Raw genomic sequence first — 27,204 nt, forward strand, 5'->3', positions numbered from 1 at the left:
CCCGAAGGCAAACTTAAGGGCTCTGTAAACGATCAAATTATTTTGATCTTGATAAGATAGTTGGTGGTGGCTTTTAGCATTTATCTGCGATATACCAGGAAAACTTGGCGAACTTCGTCGTTTACAAATTAAAAGGTAATAATTAAAATAAAATTATTTCGCAGTTAAAGAATAAAGTATTTGCTTTCGAGGACAAGCCAAAGATGTAGGTATATCGAGGAAATCAATATAAAAATCTGTAAACTTTTCGACATAGGTAAAAAGTCAACAAGATGGAATTAATGTATCTCCAGAAAACTTTGCTACTATTTCTAATTACTTAGTTTTCTTGAGCGATGAATTTCAGGAAAGATTTAATGATTTGCGAAAAATATCTTCTATTAGTGGAAAATCCCCGGCACTTAGAAGTAGCCGCTACTACACAATTTGCGGCATTGGGATTTAATAGCGCAAATTTGTCAGATGAACTAATGGATTTTAAAGATGATACAAATCTGGAGGCAATTTTTAAAGAAAAAAGAGACACAAATCAATATTGAGAATTCTGGAAATTAACACCGAATAACTATAAGTTGCGCTTACTTGCTTTTCACGTTGTTTGCTTGATCATGCCTGTGCGAATGAAAAAATGTTTAATTGCTGAATAGAGACTTTAATAACCTTTCAAATGAGCTAGCAGACGAACTTTATTCTTATTTAAAAAAATCATCGATTACGTCATCACACTCAGATGGATGACGTCACTAGTATAACATATATGTCAAAAAATCATAATTTAAAAATGTAGCCAATTTACGAAATAACGAATTTATTCCTTTCATTTGCATCATACTGTATATTTCACCTAGATTGCGGCCCGCAAGCTGTGGCAATAGCTACTATGTGGCCCAGGGAAAAAAAAAGGTTGAGTATCGCTGATCTAGGCTCTTTTTGAACTTCTTTTTCGTTACATGACCAGCCCATCAACTAATTCTGAGATCGATGCCTCTTTACAATTAACAGATTCATGATTATACCCATATTTTCATACTGTTTTTGTGAAAATATCTTCCTTTGGACTTTCTTTCAGACTTGTAGTATCTTTTTGTATGAAAAAATCTAATGCATAAGTGTTCTTGTGCCTTGGCAATTAATTCTGAACACCAAACTATACCATAATAAGACACATTGTGGGGATAAGTAAGGTGGAGATCACAATAAACGAAATTATTGATTGAACTTAACCTATTTTATTACTTTACATACTGAAATTATAAATAAGTCTTGTACATCCACTGTGGAAAATAAAATTTGATTTTACACTCACGTAATATAAATATTACATGTATTCAGAAGAACAATTTTAGACAGGCAGCCAATTTTCAAACATTCAGTATCTTTTCTTAATTTTAAATAGGTATTCATCTATATGAATCATTAGCGCTGTCTAATACTGTTAATAAATTGTCCGAAAAATGTGCAATTATCACTGAATAAAAACCATTACACTCGGCAATGTTACAACATACAAAAGGAAGGACATTAATCTTTTAATATGGCCGGGGTCTCCTATCACCTCCTCGGTCGCCGCCATCACGACCACCGCCACCTCTGAAAAAGAAAAAAAATGTTTAGTATATTCAAGCCCATGGCTATATCAATTTTATTAACACATTCAATGAGTAAATCTCTTTTTCTTCCCAGTAGTAGGTCTTCTCCTAGAACCTGAAATTTTTTTGTAATGTAAGTAAACGGGTGATTCCATCTCAAATCATTCAATTTTGGATCTCAGATTTGTGTGAAAATTGGTATTATAGTTTCTGTGGGACGTAAAAATAAGATATTTAAAGTCAAAAAGTCTTTTTTTTCTCAAAATGTTATTTTATGCAATTTTACAGTGATTTGGTGTTTATTTAAACAAATTTGCATTTTTGAAAACATATTTTAATAAGGGACCTAAAAATGTCACTATAACAAGTTATTTTGATTCAAAACAAGTTTTTGATCAAATTTTATAGTGTAGAAAACGTTAAAATACCGTTTTTTTACATTGTCCCCCATTCCCAAAATACATCCTAATCGATTTGGCTGAAAATTTGCCCACAGATAGCCAAAACATAGTAGTGGTTAGAAGGATATGAATTATATTACAATACCAAAAAAGTTACATGCAATATCATAGTCAAAAATATAGGTGTCTACTGTAAGTACAATTAACTCAAATATCGACCTCACGACAAAAATTGTTAAAAAGAAATAATAATTGTAAATACGATTTATTTGGAACAATTTCAGTTCATACCATTTTTGTCGAAAAGTTAAAAATGGCGGAGATATTGAGCAAAACAGGTTCTCATTTAAAAAGCAAGATGGTGGCTAACGTAACGGAGGAATTCATTCGCGATTTTAAATTTAGGCTACTACTGACTCCCCTAAAGATTAATAAAATAACATTTTTGGCAGCTTGGCATGCAAGGTCAAAAATGCTATCCCGACTGGACTAATATACTTTTGAGTCTGATATTATTGCATGTAACTTTTTGGTATTGTAATATAATTCAAATCCTTCTAACCACTTACAAGTCTTATGTTTTGACTATCTGTGGGCAAATTTTCAGCCAAATCGAGTATGATGTATTTTGGTAATGGAGGAAAATGTAAAAAGGCTATTTTAACGTTTTCTACACTATAAAATTTGATCAAAAAAATAACTTATTATAACGCAATATAATGACATTTTTGAGTCCTTTCTATTAAAATATTACTGTTTTCATTGATACTTCTATCTAGTTTCAGAAAAATCGCAGATCTAAACGTTTTACCTGAGTTATATGACATGGAAAATGTACCAAACACATGTCGCTCATTGGTGATATGTGCATTGGAGAGGGAAACCGAATGTCGCTGATGAGCGACACGTGTTACTTACATTACAAAAAATAGTTCAGGTTCTGGGAGAAGACACTTTTGAAAAGGAAAAGAATGTAGTGTTTCTCTAGACAGGATGCACCACAAAACTATTTTTAAGCTTTGAGTGTGTTTTAATAGAGATTTTCTATGCTCCTATCATAAAATCATAAGAAACTATCATAAGGTTCCCCGAGAGCGGATAGGAGATAACAATAAAAAGATCTTTTATTAGAAAAATTAAGTTTTATTTCGCAGATGTTATGTTTATGCTTAATATAATGTGTTGTGTTTCTGTCAGCATCTGTCAGTGCCAAACAAATTTTTTAACGAAAACTATTATTTTGAATCATGTTTTTTAGTTATTACTTTCTTTTTTAACACATTACGTGCGCATGTCTGATCCTAAGACTTATACCCTGAACAAACAAAAAAAAGCATTTATAACAAATATTTAATATCACTAATAATATTAAAAGAATTTATTAAGCTACTTCAAATGTAACGAATTCTGCACCAAAATTTTAGATTCTATTTATTTTATAACATCAAATTTTATAACATAATGTAATCAGAGTAATAGCCACTTGTTGTCAGTTGCCTTTGCGTGGAATAGATTTCTGACTTATTTCGTATGCTTTAAATAAATGATGACGCACAAGTAAAGAATCATGGACTTAAGTGTAATCAATGGCATACATGCATGCCATCCGCATGGAACGTGTTAACAAATATTTTTCCTATCTTACTCTAGCTTAGCTCTAGTGTAACGTGTACAAGTTATGTTAACATAACGTTTGTTTATAACAGCCTGTATAACGTGTTGCCAAAAATTAGATGTGATGTATCATGTTTTTAACGTGCACATTATCCGGCATATTATTTTCAAAACGTTAAAGTATCGTCTTGCGCGACAAGAATAACAGTATACAGAAATTGAATAAGTTAGAGGAAGACAAGACATAAACATGCAGCGAAATACGCATCTTGTTCATCGCACATCTGGTACCAAAACCAAGATGTTATTTGAAATTCCCGGTCCTTGGCTTGGTCCACGAGGTGTTCTTTCTATTGTGCATTTTATTTAATTTTTTCTTGTCGTGTTATGTTATAAAATGGCTCAACAAGGATTGAAATAAACAAAACGAACATTCAAATGGATTTACCCAATCTGGTCTCTATAGTCTGTATTAGTGATGTAACGAATATTCGCATGTTTTTAAATTTGTGTGAATGTTTTGCGAATATGAAAACCAGAAAAAAAAATTTAAGATAATAGGTTAATAAAATCAAAATCTATTCACTTCTCATCTTTTTTTATTAAGAAAAGGTAACTTAACCTCAAACATGCAGCTACTCTCAAATGGAAATATGCAGGACACAACAGCAGACAAAGAGACGGAAGATGGAATGAAGCGATAACTCACTGGAGACCTTTGGACTACAAAAGAGGAAGGGGCAGACCACAGATGAGATGGTCGGATGACCTAAAAAGATACGCAGGGGCCAGATGGACAGCATTAGCACTGAACTGAGAAGAGTGGAAAAATAAGGGAGAGGCCTATGTTCAACTTTGGACAAATGAAGGGCAATAGAACTTAACCTTATATAATCACATTATCAGCCTTCACTTTTTTTATTATTTGGTATTATTTAATAAAGCTTAATATTCAGATTGATTTACACTGGATATCAATTAACTTTTCATTATAAATTTAGGAAACATTAGAAAAATAGAAACACATTTAAAAAAAAAACTACATATTCGCATTTGCGAATATCGGTAGCAGATATTCGCATTCGCGAATGTTCAAAAAATGACATTCGTTACATCACTAGTCTGTATGTTTTCTTCATTTATATGAATAAAATGTTTTTCTTTACAAATAACATAACCTCAAAAAATAATACACTATTTCTAAATAACTAACAAACCTAATAGCATCATCAAATTATTTTAATAACCCGACATTTACAATCTGACAAAATTCTGGACTAAATTGTCCATTTTTTATATGTATTTATTCTTTATACTACACGTTATTTTATAACAAGAGGTTAAATAGGTCCCGTTAAAATGAACCTGTTATGTACCAGATAACGTGTTTGAGAAACGTTATTTGTCATTTATCACATCAATTTGTAGAATTTAACGTAAATACAGGATAACGTGCACGTTATTTATAACGTGTTTGATACATCACAGGGGTGAATGTATACTAATTGAAATAAAAATATATTAGGAAATCAAAGCAAATATTTCAAGCTGCTACAGTTTAGAGCAGAATATTCAATTTTACTGACGTTAAAAATGATATATATATATGTATATATAATATATATATTACCTTCCACCACCGCGTCCACCGCCAAATCCTCCTCCTCCTCGGCCGCCGCCACCGCGACCTCCACCAAATCCACCTCCTCGGCTACCTCTGTCGCGGAAACCGCCTCCACCACCACCTCGTCTATCTCTGTCACCACCGTCGCGGTCTCTTCCGCCGCCACCGCCTCTTCTGTCATCATCACCACCGCCTCCGGCACCTTCTGGTTTGGGTTCGCTACACCTGTTACATTGGCTTCGCCACGAGAAGTTTGTGTTGTTGCAGTCTGGATTGGGGCACTTCCAATCTCCTTCGCGGCCTTCCCGGTCGCGACCGCCACCACCGCCGCCGCCTCCACGGCCTGAAAACAAAATTATTGTCAAGTAAAATCGAGCTTGGTATGTCTTTTGTTGAATATAAAACAACATGTAATAATCAACAGCAAAACCAACATATTATGAGAGCACAACATTGAATTATAAAAAACTGCAGATTTAGCAAATCAGGACCCAGACATCCTAAACACTCAGTTGACAGACAGAAAATAGAACAAGATATCGCAATTTTAAACAAAAAATTTGAAAAGCAAAACAAAAACAGACAGATCAGAATAAAAGAATTCTTTTACCAGACCAAGACCAAAATGGGCTGTCGAACCAATGCTGACCCATCTAAAATTGAGCTGGGAATGTATTCTTAAAAAACGACCAACACTTTTATAGATTTAGTACAAATATGAGTGAAAAATGAAAGAGTTAGCGAGGCGACGATATGTACAGCATATTTAATGTAGCCCCACATGTACAGCATGTTTTTACAACAGACCATGCTCACCAATTGTATCACAGCATAGTTATGTTTAAGCAACTAGTCCCATTTCTCCGAGATGAAAGGAGTGAATCTATCCTTTGAAGGAGTGAATCTATCCTTTGGGAACATCTTAAGAAGTAAATAAAAAGTATTTTCGACATTAGAGTATTTAATAGGTCAAAGAGAATGCGATATGAGATATGTTAATGATATGTCAGGGGAAATAAAGATGAAAGTCTATCTGGAAGCATTATCAGTAAAATGATGACAAGTTACATATTCATCATTTTTTCACCTTGACTTGTTTTTAAGACAATTCTCATCGTTATTTCCCCTTGGCCATTCACAGGTTGATAATATCCTTTCTAAGCTAACAGACTGCGCAAGAATCACAAAATGACCAAAAAATCGACATTCACAGTTTTTCCCTGACCCTTTAACATTGTCTCCCTAGACAGGATACACCACAAAACTATTTTTAAGCTTAGAGTGTGTTTTAATAGAGAAATTACTATACTCCTATCATGAAATCATAAGAAGCTATTCATATAAGCTTCCCCGAGAGCGGATAGGAGTTAAAAACTGAAATTGTAAAACAAATTTAAATTTGAAAACTCACCTCCACCATCACGTCCGCCTCCTCGTGATCCACCGAAACCACCGCCACCTCCTCCATCACGACCACCGCCTCGGGGTCCTCCGAAGCCACCACCGCCTCCACGGCCACCTCCGCGTCCGCCGCCGCCGCCACCACCGCCTCCACTCCAGGTATCTTTCTTGGTGGCCAATTGCACTTTGATCATACATCCTTGGAAGTCTTTGCCGTCGAACCAGTTGATTGCAGATTGCGCTGCGTTGGGGTCATCATAGGTTACGGTGGCTTCGCCTTTGCTCACGCCCGTCGCTTTATCTTTGTACAGCCAGATTTTGCGTTTCTGGGTTTTCTTGTCCAACTAGAACAATAGAATAACTGTTAATGTTTGATTGAGGCTAGTACACAGTACTAATTTTGTAAAAAAGAATTTTGTCATGAAACGAAATCAAAAGGTGTTTTACATTCCAATTTGTTTAGACAGTGCCTTGAGAACAGCCTTACTTCATTCTTATTAGAAATCATCAAAGATTGTATATATGGATATCTCTGAACAAACTAAAATAAAATGAGTCTACTAGTATCAAATCACAACCAACAAATAGATACAGGGGCATCTGCTTACAACAATTCCAAGTTTTATTAAAAAAAAAAAAAAAAAAATAAACTTTTACTGAGCCTTCTGGTTACTCCTTGGTTTCTATTATTTGCAAACCACAAGAATGTTGTATGAAAGAAGACAAAGGGGAGATCTAAGATTGCATCTCACTAAAACTAGGTCTCAATGCTCAGATTGGAGTAAAACTAATACAAAAGAATGTTGTCATGAAACGAAAACAAGAGGTGTATTATAATTTCAATTTGTTCATTCAGAAGGTCCAGAAAACATTCCAATTTGTTTCCTTATGGTTTGCAATAGAAACCAAGATGGCATAACCAGAAAACAGGTCTCATTAAAAGTTTATTTCTTCGGAAGTAAAACATTGAATTCTTGTAACAGATGCCACTACAGCATCCGTATTGACTATACTACGGATCACTTCACAGTGAAAACTTTGAATTGTACTAATTTTGTATTTAAATAATTGTTACAGAATAAATAATCTCACAATTGATAAATGAATTGCGAGGAATAGGATTCTGTATTTATATAGCGAAATTTCAAAATTGGCTTTGACCATTTAGAAGGTTCAAATACAGAGTGCAATTCGCATTCTTAATATCGTTGTGGAAATCACACAATTAGATAGACAATCCATATACAGTGGAACCTCGATTATCCGTCTCTCCATTAACCGTCACCTCTGTAAACCGTCAGGGTCGGTACATTGTATTGACTACATATCAGCAAAAATTGAGTGAACAATTCATTTTGTTTGGCATTGCGATCAGCCAAACGAAATTCTCTGAAATGTACAGATATGCTACCACAGCATTTGTTTATGTAAACAATTTTTGTTTTTACTCACGTGGGAACAGAGGTAGACGAAACAGATTCAGAAGCTGACACAAGACTTGGAATTAGACGGTGGCGATATCGATAATGCTATTGAAACTGACAAAGATTTGCGTAAAGAAGCTGCATTGCACATGCAACAATTCATCGAGTAGTATTCTCGACAAAAAGCGGCCAATGAAGTAGATTGCATGATGGCATGATCTTACGCCGATTAAGAAATTCAGCCGTTGCAAAAGTAAAACAAAGATTTCAAAATAATTTAAACCAAATTGATTCGATTGTACGAACACAGATCCACACTTATACATATTATCAAACAAAACATAAATAAAATTTGAGAGTTGTACTATAAATTTTTATTTTTTTTTAATGTTCTGTTAACCGTCTTTTCGATTATCCGTCATACCCTTGGTCCGGTGCCCTGACGAATAATCGAGGTTCCACTGTAACAGTTAAAATGAAGAATATTTTAGCTCATCATTTACAATTATAAATGCATATGAAGTACAAATATTACCTTAATAATACCAATAGATCCAAAATGTTGCTCAATATCATCCTCAGTTAAATCTGGGTTCATTCCAGATACGAAGACTGTATCCATTTGAATTACTAAATTATCTGAAAAATAAAACCCATGTTAGAACTTAGTTTATTAGAAAAATGTTCGTTCTTAAACTAATAGCTGAATATTGCGCGACTGTAACACGAATTTCTTTACAACTGTTTTTTATCTTGTTGCGGAAGTTTACCATGTGATATTTTAACTTATCATATAACTAGTGTTCCTTATTTTTAAATCCAAACCGTAATAACTTTAGGTTTACTTGTTTTAACACATGTACAGTGTTTTATACACAACTTGTTTTGAACCACTTTTCCCTTTTAAAATCACTTTGTTATGAACAGTTTACCAATAACAAAACCCACACCAATATCAACAACGTATTTATGCTATTACCTTGGACATCATTTGGTAACATCTATTGTAATTCTGAAATATACCACATACTTTTAAATATGCTATAAAGTTTAACGTTATTTTTTCACTATTATTTGGATTTTTGTGACTTAATCTGTGTATAAACTAAAACTTTGGTTCATACATTCACAACAGCTTATTATATTTATCTCAGATTCTACTAAATTATGATCAAATACCATTACGATCTGAGCAATCTATTACCCTTGCATTACCCACTAAATAAATTTACACTATAGGCCAACGAGGATACCCGGGTACCCATATATTATACTTTTTATACATAAAATTCTGGTGTAACTTAAAATTATCTTACACATTAGATGTATAATGCTTTATTGATTGTTAATGAAGATATCCTAAATGAAATTAAATTATATAGACTTTACAATCTCAAGTCTCAACAATGACGGCTTGTTCTCTACATTTTTTTCTTTATAATTAGTACAAAGAAGGGCCTCTATATTCTTTTATACAACTTGCTTTTTACCACAATATCCTTGACATTCCTCTTGCTGCCTATTTACTATGAAAATAATAGTGTATGACAAAATTCAATAAAACTGCTTTATGATGTTTTAATGCAGTGAAATAAATTCAGCATTTTCTACCTGATTGCTGTATTTTCAGTTTCTTGATTGTCCTTCGTGATGCTCTTTACATCCAGACAAAATTCACTGGTGCTGCCACCAGATGCGTTCCTCCACAAGTTTTAAAATAGCATAATAGTTTTAAAGTTATGAAAGTAAGTTATATCCTCCCTCGATGAAAATTATTTCCGGATGTTCACTATATATAGCTTCATAGACTTTTTAACCATATTTTTTAATCCCCCCAAAAAGATTTTTTTTATAAATTTGGTAACTCAACCCACACTTTAAAACTTGTGTATACATTCTGTATAACATATAACCAATGGATAACTTAAAATTTACTTCAGTAGAAAAGTAAAGATGCACATATAAAAAGTGCACCTTATACACTTATATACCATAAGCTTAACTCTAAAGTGCATAACACTTAAAACCACATTATTTTCAAATGCCTTGTTGAACCAAAATTAATTTTTATAACCCCAGAAACTAAGAGTGTACCCATATGAACAAATCCATTACAGAAATACAACTCTGCCAATTCAGACCTTATCGAAAACAAAAAACCCATTACAGGAATTCTCAGACTGCAATGATTCCCCATAATTTCAGATAAATATACTGAACTTAATGAAATGTGATCAAATTCAAACAAGATATTTTGTTAGGTATATTTAAAAGCTTGGTAAACTAATTTTAAAAAAATATTTATTGTATTTTCTGTATGATGTATGTAAATTCTGGAATACAAGGGAGATTTTTATGTAATGGGGACTTTACTTAATGATTTTGATATTTTAGCGTCTCTTATTTGATTGAATGAAGTTAAATAAATGATTAAAGGATGTATTAGAAAAGAACACCTCTTAAAATGAAATAATTGAGAAGTAGCAGTGAATAAAATGAGTACCATCCAATTTTCGTTTAAAAACCATCACTTATATTTAATAAAAATGTAGAAATTGATATACACTATTACATAAAAATTCCCACATGTAGTGTCCAAACATATTTTTATACTCTGTAAAACAGTATTTCCATATCTAGGTTTGTTTGATAAGTTCGTATCCTGCTAAAAACTGCACCAATCTACTATTTGCTCACTGTTATTACCAAACACACTGGAAAAAGGTTATAAATCAATGAGCACACCACTAATCAGGGTTTGAAGTCTTAGTTGTATTATAGTTTCAAAGTTTCATCAAACCACAAGGTTACACATCTTGCCATTTAGGAATGCACAACGTAATTCCCTGTATGTATATATTATCATGTTTTATACTTCCCCAAATGTGAAATAAAAATTTGCAGCGTAGCAATAATGGGTGGATTTACTAGATTACTAGATAATACCAGCAGATAAGTGACTTGTGTACGAATAAAAAAATTGTAGGTTGAACTGGTTTCTAGACAATTTCTTGTGAATGGTAAGTCTTAACATAGTCAATATACTTATATTTATATATTTTCACAAATATGTAGAGTTACTTCCAATGCCATTTTGTTTTATTTCAAAGAAAGAAAATACTAAAGGACTATATTTGAAGAGATAAGTTAATACGAAAAATTAAAGTGCAAAAGTCATGTAATATATTGAAAATCAATGGAAGAATAAACAACATTGAAGATTATAAAGAATATCTAATTATGAAAAGTAAAATATAGAAAGATCAACACACAAGATTTGTGTGGAAGGAAAGACTGTTTTTTGAAGTATTTCAATATGATTTTAGTTAATACAACACTTGCATCATCCTAGTAACTTATCAAACAAACCTTTCTAATATGATCAGACACAAATTATTGTCTCTAATGTATTTAGCAAAATGAAACACTGAATGTAATCTTTTTTAAATTCGTAAGTTGTAGTTGCAGCTCCCAAATTGTATGAAATCTAAAACTGGTGTAAATACTTCAAAAATAATCCAAACATACTAATCTTTGTAGTTTCTTTCATTCAGCTGAGCTTATTTTCACCTGTAGATAGATGTGTCCAGGTCCGAAAATATTACACCAGTGTTCCAATTTACTAAAGATTTGCACCAGTTGAATGGGTCTGCTGAATAGCGCAAGTGCCACATTCGTTCTTCAGAAATCAACAACAAAAACGTTTTAAAATTATAGTAATGGTAAATTTGTAATTCAATCGTTTATTTCAGAAACCTATTAAGTGCAATGGTATTTAAATGTAAGTTGACGGGTTTCTGAAATAAACAATTCAATTACAAACTGCATTACTAACCCTTAAAATGTATAAATTAACCATTTATTACAATTTTAATTTTTTTTGGATTTCTGGAAAAAGAATGAGGTTTTTATGTTATTCAGTGGACCCGTTCACTTGTTTTCATCTAGAAACACACGCGAATGTCAGCTTTAAAATAATACTATATCCATAAAAATGTACAAAAAAAGACACCAATGTCGACACAGGACTTGGTGCTTTTACCTTTATTATAACCACCACCCCTGTTGCCGCCTCTAAAACAGAAATTGCATCATCAGTAGTTGTTTGACATAGGGGTTGCTAATTTGCTATGCTGCCAAACCAATACAAAACTGAAGCATCAACACTATTTTGTCACTGTCAAAAACCTTTCTTCTTCCAAAGGATCAAGTGCCACCTAGATTTTTGTCAGTCAAATGTAATGTCAACATCAGTAAATTGTCAATGTCTTGTAGTTTTATCCCTTAAGTTGAGTAAAATACCTTTAACACAAATACCTTAAAATACCTTTTCGGATTACATGATATAAATACTAATTTTGTAATACCTGATAGTATCAATTAACCTTTTGAGGACTCCTGATTATTCACAATAATTAACATGTCATACAGGGGTAGAATATAAAGTATAAAAAAACATTATCAGACTTGCACAGTGCACGATGCACACCCAAACATTCTTTTATAGATAATAATTGAACAAAGTTGTTCTTTTGTAAAAATGAAAACAATCAGTAGTATTTTTCTTCAAATGCAAGAAATATTCACTTCTTTGGCTAGATTGTAGTATCTGCTAGTATAGTCCATTTTATGGATGTTCTCACCAGATTTGTTGCAACGTTGGAGCAATAAATTTTACAATGAAGATGGAAGTTTCTAAACAGCCTCTAAAAGAGCAATATGTAGCTGGAACACAGTAGTTGGCAATATTTCGAACAATAACGGCCACACTATGCAATATAGCAGGTTTTTAGTATGACTCGCCTTATAGCCAGTGTTGTCTGTTATTGCTGATACCAAAAATGTATTGTAACACATTGTATCCCCAATATTGTTTTTACAATATCTGCCAGATAATAGTTTGAGAACAAAAATACTTGCAATATTTTCTTGTAAGTGATAAACAACTAAGATTTTAAGTTATATTGTCAAGACTTACTTCCAGACTTGTTATATAAAATTGTACAGATGTTTACCCAAGGTGGTTGAATCCACAATCTACTGCATTCAATGTTGTCATAATTGGCTGGGCATTGCTGCTATTATTAAAGCCATATTACAGTAAAAATACTGCTCCTATTAGACCTGGATCCCACGTAAGAGAAAAAAGTTGATTAATAGCAAGCTGAAAATTTGTTAATAGCTTAACAGTGTCTAGTCGGACAAACTTTGATGCACGGGAACACTGGAACAGGGGAAGTTTTAACTGTGGAGCATGATAAACGTGTCGTCCTGACAAGTTTATGATTGTGAAAAATAGCAAGTTGTTTTTAAATTTATTCGATAGCCAACGTTATGTAATATATGAGAAAATGTTTGTCCGACAAAAATGTTGGGCATTTTAACGAGTCCGACACGTAGAACATGTCACATCACAGGAATTATGTTGGTGATGAATAGCAGTCTGATTTTTGCATGAGAGTTTAATGAAAGGTTAAAAAAGCAAATGGAAATTCTGTCCGACAAAATTAATGGGAAGTTTTCGTAGTCGGACATTCTAAACAGGTAAGATATAGACAAAAATGCTGGTGATAAATAGCTTTCCGACAAAGACGAAATTTAATTAAGTAAATTATTCCTTACCAAGAATGACTATTGTCGGAAAAAAATAAGGGGTGATTATTCTATGTAAAAAGTACCTGCAATCAATTACAATTGATATCTTTCGATTTATCTCAACATCATTTAGATACCTCACTGTAATACATTTATAGTAGATCAGGCAAATTATATTATGGATTGAGTGGTCTAGCTATCTTTGTCTGCCACATGTGCGGGATCGCTTGGTTAAAAGAGATAGATAGACCACCTATCGACTTTTTGCACTGTATTCCCTGTCTACCCTTATGTCTATGAATATATTTCCATTTAAGAAAAACTGTCACTTTTGACAATAATTCATAATAAATTGCAATCGTAACTTCAAATTTAAACTAATCGATTTATTTTGGCAGCAAATTATTTCTAGCCATGTGACATATTAATTACATTATTATTTCATTTGTAGAAAGTTGAGAAAAATTAAGTGATACAATTTTAGTAATAATTTATTTAGGTACCCTGTTTCAATCAAGCAAAGCATTATAGCACGAAGAATGATATTCAATAGAATTTTCACAATTATCTGGCAACTGAATATCATTGAATTGATGACCAAGTATTTTACTAACTTTGTAAAATGTTCGAAAATTACTCAAAAATGTTCCGTTGAATGGTTTCACTTTTGATTTGGCGACTTAAAATTTAAACTGTTTACACTCAAAAATAGACACAAAAACACTCCATAGTTAATATAAAATTTAATTTCCAATACACGTCGCAAACAGAAACTCAGAGACCATGTACTTTCAAATACTACTTTGTATAGCACAAAGTGTCACACTGACAAATGCAGCCTTCTAATACATACTTCTATTAATAAGCATAATGTGTCATATTTACGTCTATTCTTATAAGCACCAAAGTTTAAGACTTCACATTTTTCAATGTCGTTTACAAGGTTAATATGAGTATGGAAAAAAATGTATACGTTTTTTGTAGCAAATTTTCCGTACTTTCTGATGCGCCTAATTAGAAAACCCTAAGAGATTGCTTTCACATGTTCTTTGACATTTTTTATTGTCATTTTGAGAATATCTAGAACAAACTCCACCCAAAAAATAATTGTTTTGCAATATATACATGCACTGATACTTACCTCACTGTTTTTGGAGTGTGCATGCAAATATGTGAATATATGCATATATATGCACATGCAAATATGTGAATATAAATAATAATATACAACTAAAATAGCTTTATCAATATGTGACTAAGTCATTCTGAAAAAATGTTTTTTATTTATTTCCTTCGATTTGCCCAAACTTTTTGTCTGACATATAACTTTTTGCGTTACAAAATATAATTTGTACATAAACAAATCAAAATTAGCTTGCTATTTATCACAAACATTTTTGTCTATATCTTACATGTTTAGAATGTCCGACTAGGAAAATTTCCCATTAATTTTGTCCGACAGAACTTCCAATTGCTTTTTTAACCTTTCATTAAACTCTCATGCAAAAATCAGACTGCTATTCATCACCAACATAGTTCCTGTGATGTGACATGTTCTACGTGTCGGACTCGTTAAAATGCCCAACCTTTTTGTCGGACAAACATTTTTTCATATATTATATAACGTTGGCTATTGAATAAACTTAAAAACAACTTGCTATTTTTCACCATCATAAACTTGTCAGGACGACACGTTTACCATGTTCCACCGTTAAAACTTCCCCTGTTCCAGTGTTCCCGTGCATCAAAGTTTGTCCGACTAGACACCGTTAAGCTATTAACAAATTTTCAGCTTGCTATTAATCAACTTTTTTCTCTTACGCGGGATCCAGGTCTATATAGAAGCATTAGACATCTTGATGTGCTACTGAATTCCTAATATACTGAGTTTAATTGTATGATAATTATATACCTATTTATAACAATTTTCACATTCACTTGGATCACCCAACTACACTTCATTCAATATTCATTCAAATAAAACACATATTTACAGGTATAGTCCTCAAAGGGTTAAACTCTCAATATTTGATAACATGGTAGTTTGAACCACTAACCAAAACTCCCCAAATACACCTTGATTATGCACCCAGTATGCATAAAAGTTAACAAAAGCCCAAGTTTTTGTCATGTCAAGAAAAATGCTCTGAAAATTAATTTAACCACATGATTAGCATAATATACTATAAAAATACACACATGATTTCATAATATAAATGTAAACACCATCCGTACCAGGGTGTACTCCTCATCAAAACTCTTCACTAGAAGGTAGTTCTTAAAATATAAGACTTATTTAAACTAAACCATTCTTCCTGCAGTATTGATGTACCATTCCGTAATGGAAGAATATTTTTGTAATGCTTGTACCTAATATATGCAAATGATACACATAACCATCATAAACATTCAATCATATTTTAATAACCTTATATTTAAAACGTAGATTCATACCATGGGTAAGTTAACATTTCATCAGCTGATGCGATATCTATTCTTCATTTTTATTATATTTTAGTTTTCTTGTCCAAACTCTTGGTAAAATCATCGTAACATTTCTAATATCTGTGTATACTGTGAGTTTTTTATTTTAATTTTATGCAGTAGAACCTCGAATATCTGACAGGGCACCAGACCAAGGGTATGACAGATAATCGAAAAGACGGTTAACAGAACATTAAAAAAAATTTTAAATTCATAGTGCAACTCTCAAATTTCATTTGTATGGTTTGTTTGACAATATAAGAGGGATTTGTGTTCGTACAATCGAATCAATTTAAAATATTCTGAAATCTTTGTTTTACTGTTGCTTCACATTTTGCGATGGCTGAATTTCTTAACCAGCACAAGATCATGCAATCCACTTTATTGGCTTCTTGTTGAGAATACCACTCGACGAATTATTGCATATGCGATGCAGCTTCTCTAGATTATTTCTGCAAATCAGTTACAATAGATTCATCAACATAGCTACAGTCAAATTCCAAGTCTGTGTCAGCTTCTGAATCTGTATGGTCTGCCTTTGTTGCCATTTCAACAGTTTCTTTATGTGTAAGCAATGAATAGCCGTTTGTGTCCTCATGACAAATCAAATTTAACTTTTTTTTTTTAACTTTTTTACATTAAAATTTTTGATGTGGTCAATATAACTTCTGTATTAGTTTTGTTAACCCTGACAGTTAACGGAGAGATGGATAATCGAGGTTCCACTGTATTTTAATAACCTTATATTTAAATCGTATGTTCATCAGCTGATGCGATATTTATTCTTCATTTTTATTATATTTTAGTTTTCTTGTCCAAATTCTTGGTAAAATCATCCTAGCATTTCTAATATCTTGTGTATACTGGCAGTTTTCCACTGAACAGACAAAAAAAAAACCAAACTCATTTGGAATGCAACAAAACTTTTCACAAACTTTTTTAAGACTAGTATGTTTTGAATTCCTGGGACTGGGGATTGTGTCTTTGGGTACTGCTCAGAAGTGGTAACATCAAAAATTTCAGTGTGTGTGGAAACAATCACCTTGCATTTATTATTGCCACCTTACTAGTGTTTGCCGAGTTGTCAGTACAGCTTGCATATGGCAATGCTTTTCAAATGAGAAGTAAAGGAACCGTGATGGCATGGGCACCAGAGGGTGGCCTTTAAATACAAGAATTTAACCTGGTCCACCTCGCTATACAAGAATTTAACCTGGCCCACCTCGCTAGCGCTTACTGTTTATAAATTGAGGCTGCGAACTGGCATCATTGTGCCCCGTAAGAACCTGTATTGACTTCTCAGAGTAACACTATAGTCTGAATACGAATTTTATAGATAGATATTTATTCATTTAAATAGGTTACCCTAATATACAATCAGTATATACTATATTTGTTGTTTTGGAACAAAGAATTTCTACACACACACACACGTTTTAGTGAAATGTAACAGACCATTTCTGAAGATAGATTTCTGAAGTAATAATATGGATCACATCTGATATGGATTAGTACAAAGAAATTGCCAAATTGATATCAACTGGATAGAAATTAAAAGAAAAATTAAAAACAAATTCACGAACATCAACGTGAAAGGAACTATATAAAAAAAAATAAAGGAATCTAACACAGAACAGAATCTTACACCCAAGTGGTTTGGTTATAATGCAATGAGTTTTATGCAAAAAGAAATAAGTGGAAAACCGCCTTAAGAATTAATTAATTAATTAATCATAAATGGCTCAACAATTCTTTAGAGAACTTGGTCTTCTCATAGAGAAGTTGCCACATACATTGATTCCTAAAATTTCCCTCATCTTCTGACCCTTAGAATTTTAAGTTCTTCTCCATATCATCAATCCATGATAATCCTCTACTTCTTCAGTCCCCTGGGTTTGAGAATGCCAATATCTTCCGGTATATACAAAAATACCATTTTTTTAGTTAACAGCTTTTAATTTACAGATAAAAATGTCGAATGACTTGATAATTCGCTTCTTGCAAATCTTTGGTAGTAAGTTTAATTTCTTGAAATATATCAAATCCGGATCATATTATCCTGTCTTCTTCTTTGGACAGTACACGTAGAATATAATACAAATTCTGACGTTACATATCACTTTTAACTTTCCTTCATTTAAAAATACATTATACACCACAAACTTCATACTCCTTTCTTAAATTGTAATTTAATAATTGTGTTACATTAAAAAACTAAACTTACCCATAACTGTCTCGTCTTTCTATATCTCTTCCACCACCTCTTTGATCTCTGCCACCACCTGGAGATAAAAACACATGTAAACATTTTGAACCAATAATTTAATTCTGTAGTTTACCTCCGTATCCTCCACCTCCGCCTCCATAGCCTCCTCCACCACCACCACCTCCTCCATAACTGCTACCGTTACCATATCCACCTCCGCCTCCACTGGAGCCGCCATATCCACCACCTTGTTGGCCACCATAGCCACCTCCACCACCTGCAAAAAGATTAAAATACTGAATCAAAAGAATAAATCATCCCAGACATACCCATGAAATATACCAATTTTTTACTTGTAACAAAAAAAAAATCAAATAATAAATTTATACAAATATGTACAGCTTTGACCATTGAATAGTTTACACCCCTTATATATATCTATAGTCCGTCTCACCTTGACTTTACAGTACATACAGTGAGGACGTTTGAGTTGGAATAAATTCATTATCTTAAGAAGGGACAAATTTGGAGAGAAATCCTGAGACAGGTCGATTTTTATTTTTAAATTATGACTTTTTGGCATATATCATACTAATGATGTCATCCACCTGGACGTGATGACGTAATTGATGATTTTTTAAAATGAGAGTAGGAGTCGTGTGATAGCTCATTTGAAGTTATTTAATTCTCTATTCAGTAATATAAACGTTAACATAATTATTTATACAGGGTGTCCAATTTTTTTTTTAACTAATTGGGACAAAAATAAGAATGTGTGTAATTTATTTAATTCAAAATACATGTGAGTACTATCACAGAACAAAAAGAAATGTTTATTTGACAAAGAAACATTGTCTTTCACTTAAATTCAATGTTTAAACTGCCACCCACCTGTCTCTTAGTAGTTTGAACATTGAATTTAAGCTAAAAGCAATGTTTATTTGTGAAATAAAACATGATTACCTGTTTTTCTGACAGCAGTAAAATGTATTTTGAATTAAATGCTTACATCCTTTTTCTGTAAATTAATTTATTAAATTTTTTTTGCACACCATGTATAAATAATTATGTTAATATTTATATTACTGAATAGAGAATTAAATAACCTTTCAAATGAGCTATCACACAAATAAAATTAAGGCCATACAGTAAAACCTCTGTTAACCGAAATAATTGGGGGAATGTCGTTTCGGATAACAAGAATTTCCGTTAAAAATAACATTGATTTTTGTATCTTTCTTATATCAAATTACCTAGTATTCTTGAGCACAGTTGGTATTAAAAAAATACTATGAGGTGAATTCGTAATGTGTTGTATATTTTAATTGCGTTCTTTAGTTGTATGAAAGCAATGTTGACAATTTAACATCAAATTCTTTCCGTTTTGCGATAAAAATTTACTTTCTATGAACAAAATCAGCAGTTTTGGTTAAACAATGTTTCGGTTAACAGAGGTTTTACTATATTTTAAAAATAAAAATCGACCTGTTTCAGGATTTCTCTCAAAATTTGCCCATTCTCGAGAGAATGAATTTTATTCCAACTCAAACATCCTCACTGCATAGGAAACACGAATACAAAAATTGTAGATTGCCTTTCTAAAACAGTTTTAATTTAATCTCTCTAATGTTCGATTACAAATTCTTTTTGATAAAATCAGCATCACCGCTCTAAAAACTCTCATAGGGACTGCATTGCCTGTGTTCCTTATACTATAAAGACAAGGTGAGACAGACTATAGTACAAGTATTCAATTGTACCTCAAGCATGCCAAATTCAAGTAGAACGAGAGTAATTTCTCTAATCAGAATTTTTTCATATATTCTCTGGGAAGAAAAGGTGTATTTAATTATACAAACAGCCATGTTGAGCCTTTCGCTTATAGTTTTTATGTCTTCAAGCATATTCACATGTAACCTCATCATTCAACAGTCACTGCAAGAACCAGCCTTATTGGATATACATCCATCCGAAATAAGGCTTTTTCAACACTAGTAGTAGCGAAGTAAAACTATCTACATTTTCGATGGGGTTAGTCTGGACTCCAGCCTTACTCAATATGCCAGGTAAGAGCATTAATTTTTTTTCTATATGGGAACAAACACCCAGGCCTTCAGCACTTATCGATCCCCATACGTTGACCAAGAATACTCCACTATTAAATGATGAGTTTGAGTACCTATGATTGACCATCTATCAAACTGATGATTTCTCTGCCTATAATTATTCAACCATTGCATATACACTCACAGGCACAAAATTCCGCTACCCAAAATTTTTGATTAAGTTTGATAATTTATAACTTCATTATTTGTGCTCCTATATTCAAGATTCTTGCACCAGTTTGTAGGTACACATATTGGTATATCATTTGGTATTATTCTGGTAAAAAAAAAAGAATGTGTGTGTACCTTGTACACACGTAAGAAGTACTTCTATTATATGATTTCAACGAAATAAAAAATTTTTAACAGTTTATTTTTATTTTATTAAATATTAAACTGAGTTTAATAGTTTCTTACCACTCTCCAAAAATCCAAAAATTAAAAAAAGACAGCAATTGTCCGCATTTGAACCAGGGACCTCTCGATTCGTAGTTGAATGCTGTACCAACGAAGGTATTGTTTTGACGGTTTCTCGGACATTATGACAAACCAAGGTAACAAACTGACGAATTGAAGTATTAAATAAAAATGTTTTAATAATACGTATTACCTTACTCCCGAGGAAGACAAATCAAAAGACACAAAAATTATAATAAATATATTTACTAAAAACACTAATATATTTTTTCCACACCTTTTTTGGACCGATACATGTAACAAACAACATACTGTCTCTGTGCGCATGCATGCAGAATAATAAAAATTCACTCCCTATTGCACCTAAAGAAGTATAACTTCCAAAAATTTGCTTGCATGGCATTATACAGGGCGAATGGAAGCGTTGTATTTTCTCATACCTTTAAAAAATTCTTTGGAAAAATGGAATAGCTGATTTTGTTTCATAGTCCTGTCATATTATCCTGGAGCCATCACTAAAGTTTTTTGAATTATCTGAGTATCCCTTTTCTTGTAAGAGCTGTACCATTTTTCGTAAATAAAAACACTGATTGACTCATAAAATAGAGGTTCGATTGATAAGATTTAGAATGGTCCTCATGCAGCCCAGATCTCAATCCTATTGAGCATTTATGGGATTTATTTTAAAAAATCGAGCTATTCCGTCCCACATTGTGAAGATACCAGAAGACAGTGTCCGTAGATATCCAGGAAGAACTCTTTTTGAAGAAATCTGCTACACATCAAGACAATAAACAACTCTATTCAAATCATCATCTGTATTGTAACTAATTGTCAGTGATATTGTGATTACCGCCACATACAAATATTTTTTTTTTTAATTATTGTATTGTATTAATATTAACAAAAAACATATATTGTAATAATGTATATTAATTGTGTAAATTGGCTGAAAGACTTCGGTCGATGGCCTTTTGGTACATTGTATCAGCAAAGTATGTCTCTCTCTCTCGAGCTATTCCCCAGGCAAGGATAACACATCTTTATTAGATGCTAAACAGATTGCGAGCAGTCGTTGCTGCAAGAGGTGGACATACCTGCTATTGAACTGTTTTGTTGTTAATTTTAGTGCGTTTGATATTTTTAATTAAATAAACCTTCAAAGCAGTGTTTTTATTTACAGCTCTTATAAGAAAAGAGATATTCGGATAATTTAAAAAACCGATACCTCCAGGATAATATAAAAGCAGTATGAAACAAAATAAGCCCTCTAATTTTTCCACAGAATTTTTTAAAGTTAGGAGAAAAAACAATGCTTCTATTCACCCCCGTATAATGCCCTCTAAGGGAAAAAATTTTGTTACCGGAATAATAACCCTTTCGTGACCGGCTCACACGATCGTGAGCTCATGTTTATGTGGGTATCAATATCAAAATAAACATATTTTTACTAGGAAAGATGACATCAATATGTTGTGTCTATCATGTATTATCAGAGTAACTGAAATTGTTTAACGAATTCGCGCTTAGTTTGCAGTAGAATATCCTATAAAGAAGGCTGTGTATTTTGACGACAAAACCGCTAAAGGTAAGTAAAAGATATCTTGTTTTTTGTAAGTGTTTATGTTATTGTAACGGGGTTGTGGTATAGATAAAGTTTCAACTTCAAGACAATAAACAAGATTTAAGAAATTATTGGTTTGTTTGTAGAGATCTTGTCCCGTAAAATTTGAATATCACGATAGTGAGTTGCCGTCACACATTCAATTTTCAAAGCAGGAAATTAAAATACTAAATATTTATTGGTTTGACTTTTTATTAATTTTTCTATATTTTAATGATAAAAGTAGTTTTTCTAATTATTACAGGTGTGCCTCTCACCCACGATTTGGCTCTAGAGGTGTTAAATGATGGTAACTAGTCCGAAAGAGAAGATTTAGATGGTGAAAATGATGTTGCTTTTGACGTTCAGATGTTTAAAAATAACACTGATGACAAGGATATTGTCCAAGGATATGAAGAACCTGTTCCTTCAATGAGCTCTTCTTCAGCAAAGAGGCAATGGAAAGACATGACATTTCAGCAAAAAATGTTTGTTCTATTTTAGTTAGTATGTAATAGCATATTAAACAATTATAAAAATAATTTTTATTTGGCCCTAATGGTGTTTTACATTTAATAAAAATGAATTTTTTCATACACTTACGATCCCGCATTCATAGAACATAAGCCCAGAGCGCACGAACGTGACATGTCATTTGTGAAAGATTCAAACAATGAATTTTTTTTCTGCATTTTTTACACCTTTTTTAGATACCATATATCATATTTATTCAAAGGGAAACTTCATTTCCACTAAAAAAATAAATTCAGGCCTGAAAGGGATAACAAAGGACACCAATAAATGTATTACAGACTGATGCAAGAATCTTGAAAATCAGAGTACAAATAACAAAGTTATGGATTGTCAAACCTAAGGTGATAACGTTATTTCACAGTGAATTTCACGATACATCAAAAACCCACTAGGAAGAATTTCCTGTAGCTGGCTGTATACCATTAATTACAAGTAAAATTTAATAAAAAATTTTTGGTCTTGGTAAAAGGTATATTATTTTAAAAAGCCCTATAGGGCTACAAACATCGAACAGAACGTTTTCGCTCTAAAAAGAGCATCATCAGTGTTGCAAGAACATGGTGAGCCAACCAAAAAATACGAAGGTCAAAGCCTTTCAAAAATGGACTAAAAGTCACATCAAAATGCTAACATAGCAAATTCCAAAGGATGGATATAATCCCTAGGATAACATATGACTCCCACACGTTGTAAGTGGGTCAAAGGTAACCTTTGACCCACTTACAACGTGTGGGAGTCATATGTTATCCTAGGGCCATATCCTTAGGGATTATATCCATCCTTTGGAATTTGCTATGCTAGCATTTTGATGTGACTTTTAGTCCATTTTTGAAAGGCTTTGACCTTCGTATTTTTTGGTTGGCTCACCATGTTCTTGCAACACTGATGATGCTCTTTTTAGAGCGAAAACGTTCTGTTCGATGTTTGTAGCCCTATAGGGCTTTTTAAAATAATATACCTTTTACCAAGACCAAAAATTTTTTATTAAATTTTACATCAAAAACAGTTATCGACTGTTAAGGTTTATTGATACTAATTTATTAAGCTGTAATTGTAGACAGCGTTATTATTATAATTCGTATTTGTTTGAAAAACGTCATTTTGATACTGGATAGCTAAATACATTTGTTTATTTTCAATGTTGTTCGATTCTTCCGTCTGATTACTCATTACATGATTACAATAATCTGATTACTCATTACATTTTTTAGTTTTGCCGAAGTTAAAAGAAAACATTTATATAACATATTGTTTCTTATTGCCGGTTACATATATATTTGTCGTAATTACTTAATATTTTGATTTTATCAGTGTTTAACAGAAAAATGTCCAGTCGTAGTACAAAACTTTGTATGACACGAAGCACAAGCGGGTCTTGGATCTTCTGAGGTAGCCTCTTGCCTTACAAATACAATGAAAAGTGAAGTTACTGGGAAAGACTTCGCTTTTATGTCTGAAACTTGTTCGGGCCAAAATGGATATTCAATTGTTTCCGCAATGTTTCTGTTGAAACACTAAATATTTCAAAAATTGACCAGTTATTTTTTGAGCCCGGACATTCCCAAATTGGATGTGATATGGTCCATGTCCACATCAAAAACACAAGTAAAGGCTTGGAAATTTATAATCCATCGGGATAGTATATGTACAGTGATTAAAATGGCTTTAAAGAAATCAAAATACGAAGTAGTTGAAATAGATCAGGAAGACACTTTGGATTTTAAAAAACTTTTCAAATGATTAAAAATAAAAAAAATGACATAGTTAGGCCAGAGAACAAGGACCACATCTCTGGTTTGGCTACAATATACATATAAAATAAAACACTGCACAGTTATTTCAAATATAATTTTAAATCAGACAACTTTACGAAATTTAAAATACAGAGAAGGCAACTTCGAACATTTTCAATTAACAAACTTGTGCCAAGAAGAAAATATGACAAACCGTTAAATATTAATAATAAAAAGTTAAAAGATTTAGTAGAACTCTGTGAGTAAAAATTAAAGAACAATATCACTTCTTTTACTAGAATCTTCAAGGAAGGGGTGATGATCATAATGAAAATGTTTCAGAAGATGAAGACTTTTCTATCTTTTTCTCTGTAGAATAACAATAACCTGTAACCAATTATTACAATATGTCAAAGAAACCATAATACTATATAAATTTACAGATTTCTATTGTAATGTATTTTGCCTCCGTAATCACAAATTTGTTGGCCGATATTACGTTTCAAAACAGTTTTTCGCATTTTCTGCCACTTTGTTTTTGTAGTTATTGTACATAATTATATGCGAAATGCATATGGTACAATTAAAAGTACAGCTGTTTCGCTACAATATTAAATACTATACACCTATGTATGTTTTAACATACTTAACTAGGTGCTGCGCAGAATGAAATTTCCCACCGTTGGGCCAAGTGTTTTCCATTTATTTTAATAAAGAAAAATCCGGACATTTCTCATATGCGGATGTCTTTCAAATCCGGACACATGGTAACCCTACTTCTATGTGCAGTGAGAATGCTACTCAGAAACGCTCTCTTCAAACTGTGTCAAAAGGAGCTTCTCTCACATAATCTACTAATGCATTATCTTGTTGCTTTGTGAAGATCTTTTGCCCTCTTGAACTAACTTACTGTTCTATAGAGTGAAAATGATTTCTTTGATTTTGCATAAGCACCTATGGCCCACATTCACATCTACAGCCTTAGTCACTTGACTTTCTTTGAGTTTGGCAATCACTCTTGTTTTTTACAGGTCATTCAAATGAAATGCATTCCAGTTCCAGACGTGTTACATGTACATATTTTATTTTTAAATAGGCGCCAATTTTTATAACAAGGACTTAGCAAATCCATAGCACACTGGATTTTACACTTAGACTAAAAAATTGTAAAGGTGTAAACTATTCAGTGACCACAACTTTACAAATTCAATATTTTCATGGTAAATGCTTAGGTATGACTGAATTAAAATAAATGTTCAGTGGAAGTTCTACCCTCTGATTTATAGAAGAAATCAAAGGACTATCATTCCCTAATTTGATATTCGACATAGAAGGAGGAAGTAAGCAATTGGAGATTACTTAATTCCATGCCTACGTCGCATAATACAATTTGTTTTCAAAAATTCCGAAATTTTATTGATTTAAAGCCACGCCACAATTAAAAATGGCGGCATGAAAATTAAATCTTCGAAAACTTAGATTTTTCAAGAATATATCGGAACATAAAAAGTATTAATGCAATTACCTTGACCTCCTCCATAACCGCCTCCTTGGCCTCCCCTACTTTGGCCCCAGGAACCGCCACCACCACCGCCTCCTCCAGAGGCAGGAGCCGCGGCTTGATAGCCTCCAGCAGATGCGCCATAGCCTGGATAGGTGCTTGGGGGTGGTTGAGAATAATCTCCGTATCCACCGCCGCCTCCACCGTAACCTTTGAACAATGTTTATTTACACAAACTGCCACATACACAAAATAATTAGATCCAAAAAATATTTATGAAAACTTCTAATAAAAACAAAAACAACAAATATATCCTTATAATTACGTATTTCAGTAAGTGATTGTTAAAATAAATTAAGAAACTTACCATCCGCCATCTTAACTTTCAATAAATTCAACCACAAACTTATAAAATTCCAAACAACGCTTAATTGCCGAAAGTTCAACGAGAAATGATGGGAAAAATTGGAAGCTTCTACCCGACCGGATAAACTCTTGAGGTCCCCTAGTGCTTATTTTAAGAACTAACTAGTTGCCGGAAATTTAGTCGTTTTTTAATGACTCAAAAAAATTTTAATCTGAAACTTTGCATAAAAATGCAAATTACCTTAACAACACAATATATGCACGTATGACTGAATATGAATTATTAAACTAATTGTTATTTCAATATCCAAAGACCGAGCTGCCAAGTAATAGCTATTTGTATAACAAGGGAGGAAAGTGCTACTTTTCCTCCCGAGAATGAAGTTTACTGCCCGACGCGTAGCGGAGGGCAGTAATCATTCAAGGGAGGAAAAGACACTTTACTCCCATGTTATACATATGGTTTTTCCACCTTCCTCAAATTAATAACAAGTCATTTTTCATTTTTACTTAATTTATTTATGTAACTAACCAACAAAATTTATTAAAACTAAGACTAACTAGTAGGTACAATATAACTGTCAACTGTCAAATATAAGTCAAATTA

The 27,204-nt window shown here is 32.5% G+C and overlaps 1 protein-coding gene across 1 annotated transcript; it reads right to left on the minus strand.

Annotated features, from left to right (window-relative positions):
- Positions 1-1,206: 1,206 nt before the first annotated feature.
- Positions 1,207-26,863, minus strand: LOC114335496 (RNA-binding protein cabeza). The gene is made up of 9 exons (XM_028285740.2): positions 26,599-26,863; positions 26,256-26,441; positions 18,472-18,615; positions 18,357-18,414; positions 12,096-12,127; positions 8,589-8,692; positions 6,640-6,973; positions 5,235-5,571; positions 1,207-1,590 (listed from the first exon to the last, which is right to left on the minus strand). Exons 1-9 carry the CDS (start codon positions 26,606-26,608, stop codon positions 1,530-1,532), a joined length of 1,266 nt encoding a protein of 421 aa, XP_028141541.2. The 5' UTR covers positions 26,609-26,863; the 3' UTR covers positions 1,207-1,529.
- Between the last annotated feature and the right edge of the window lie 341 nt (positions 26,864-27,204).

This window comes from Diabrotica virgifera, chromosome 3 (genome assembly GCF_917563875.1).
Source record: "Diabrotica virgifera virgifera chromosome 3, PGI_DIABVI_V3a".
In the NCBI taxonomy this organism is placed as follows: domain Eukaryota; kingdom Metazoa; phylum Arthropoda; class Insecta; order Coleoptera; family Chrysomelidae; genus Diabrotica; species Diabrotica virgifera.

Coding starts and splice junctions, on each gene's coding strand:
- LOC114335496 (XM_028285740.2), bottom strand. Junction 6,974..8,588: donor GATCTATTGGTATTATTAAG/GTAATATTTGTA, acceptor CTATTGTTCTAG/TTGGACAAGAAAACCCAGAA. Junction 1,591..5,234: donor GGTGGACGCGGTGGTGGAAG/GTAATATATATA, acceptor TTTCTTTTTCAG/AGGTGGCGGTGGTCGTGATG.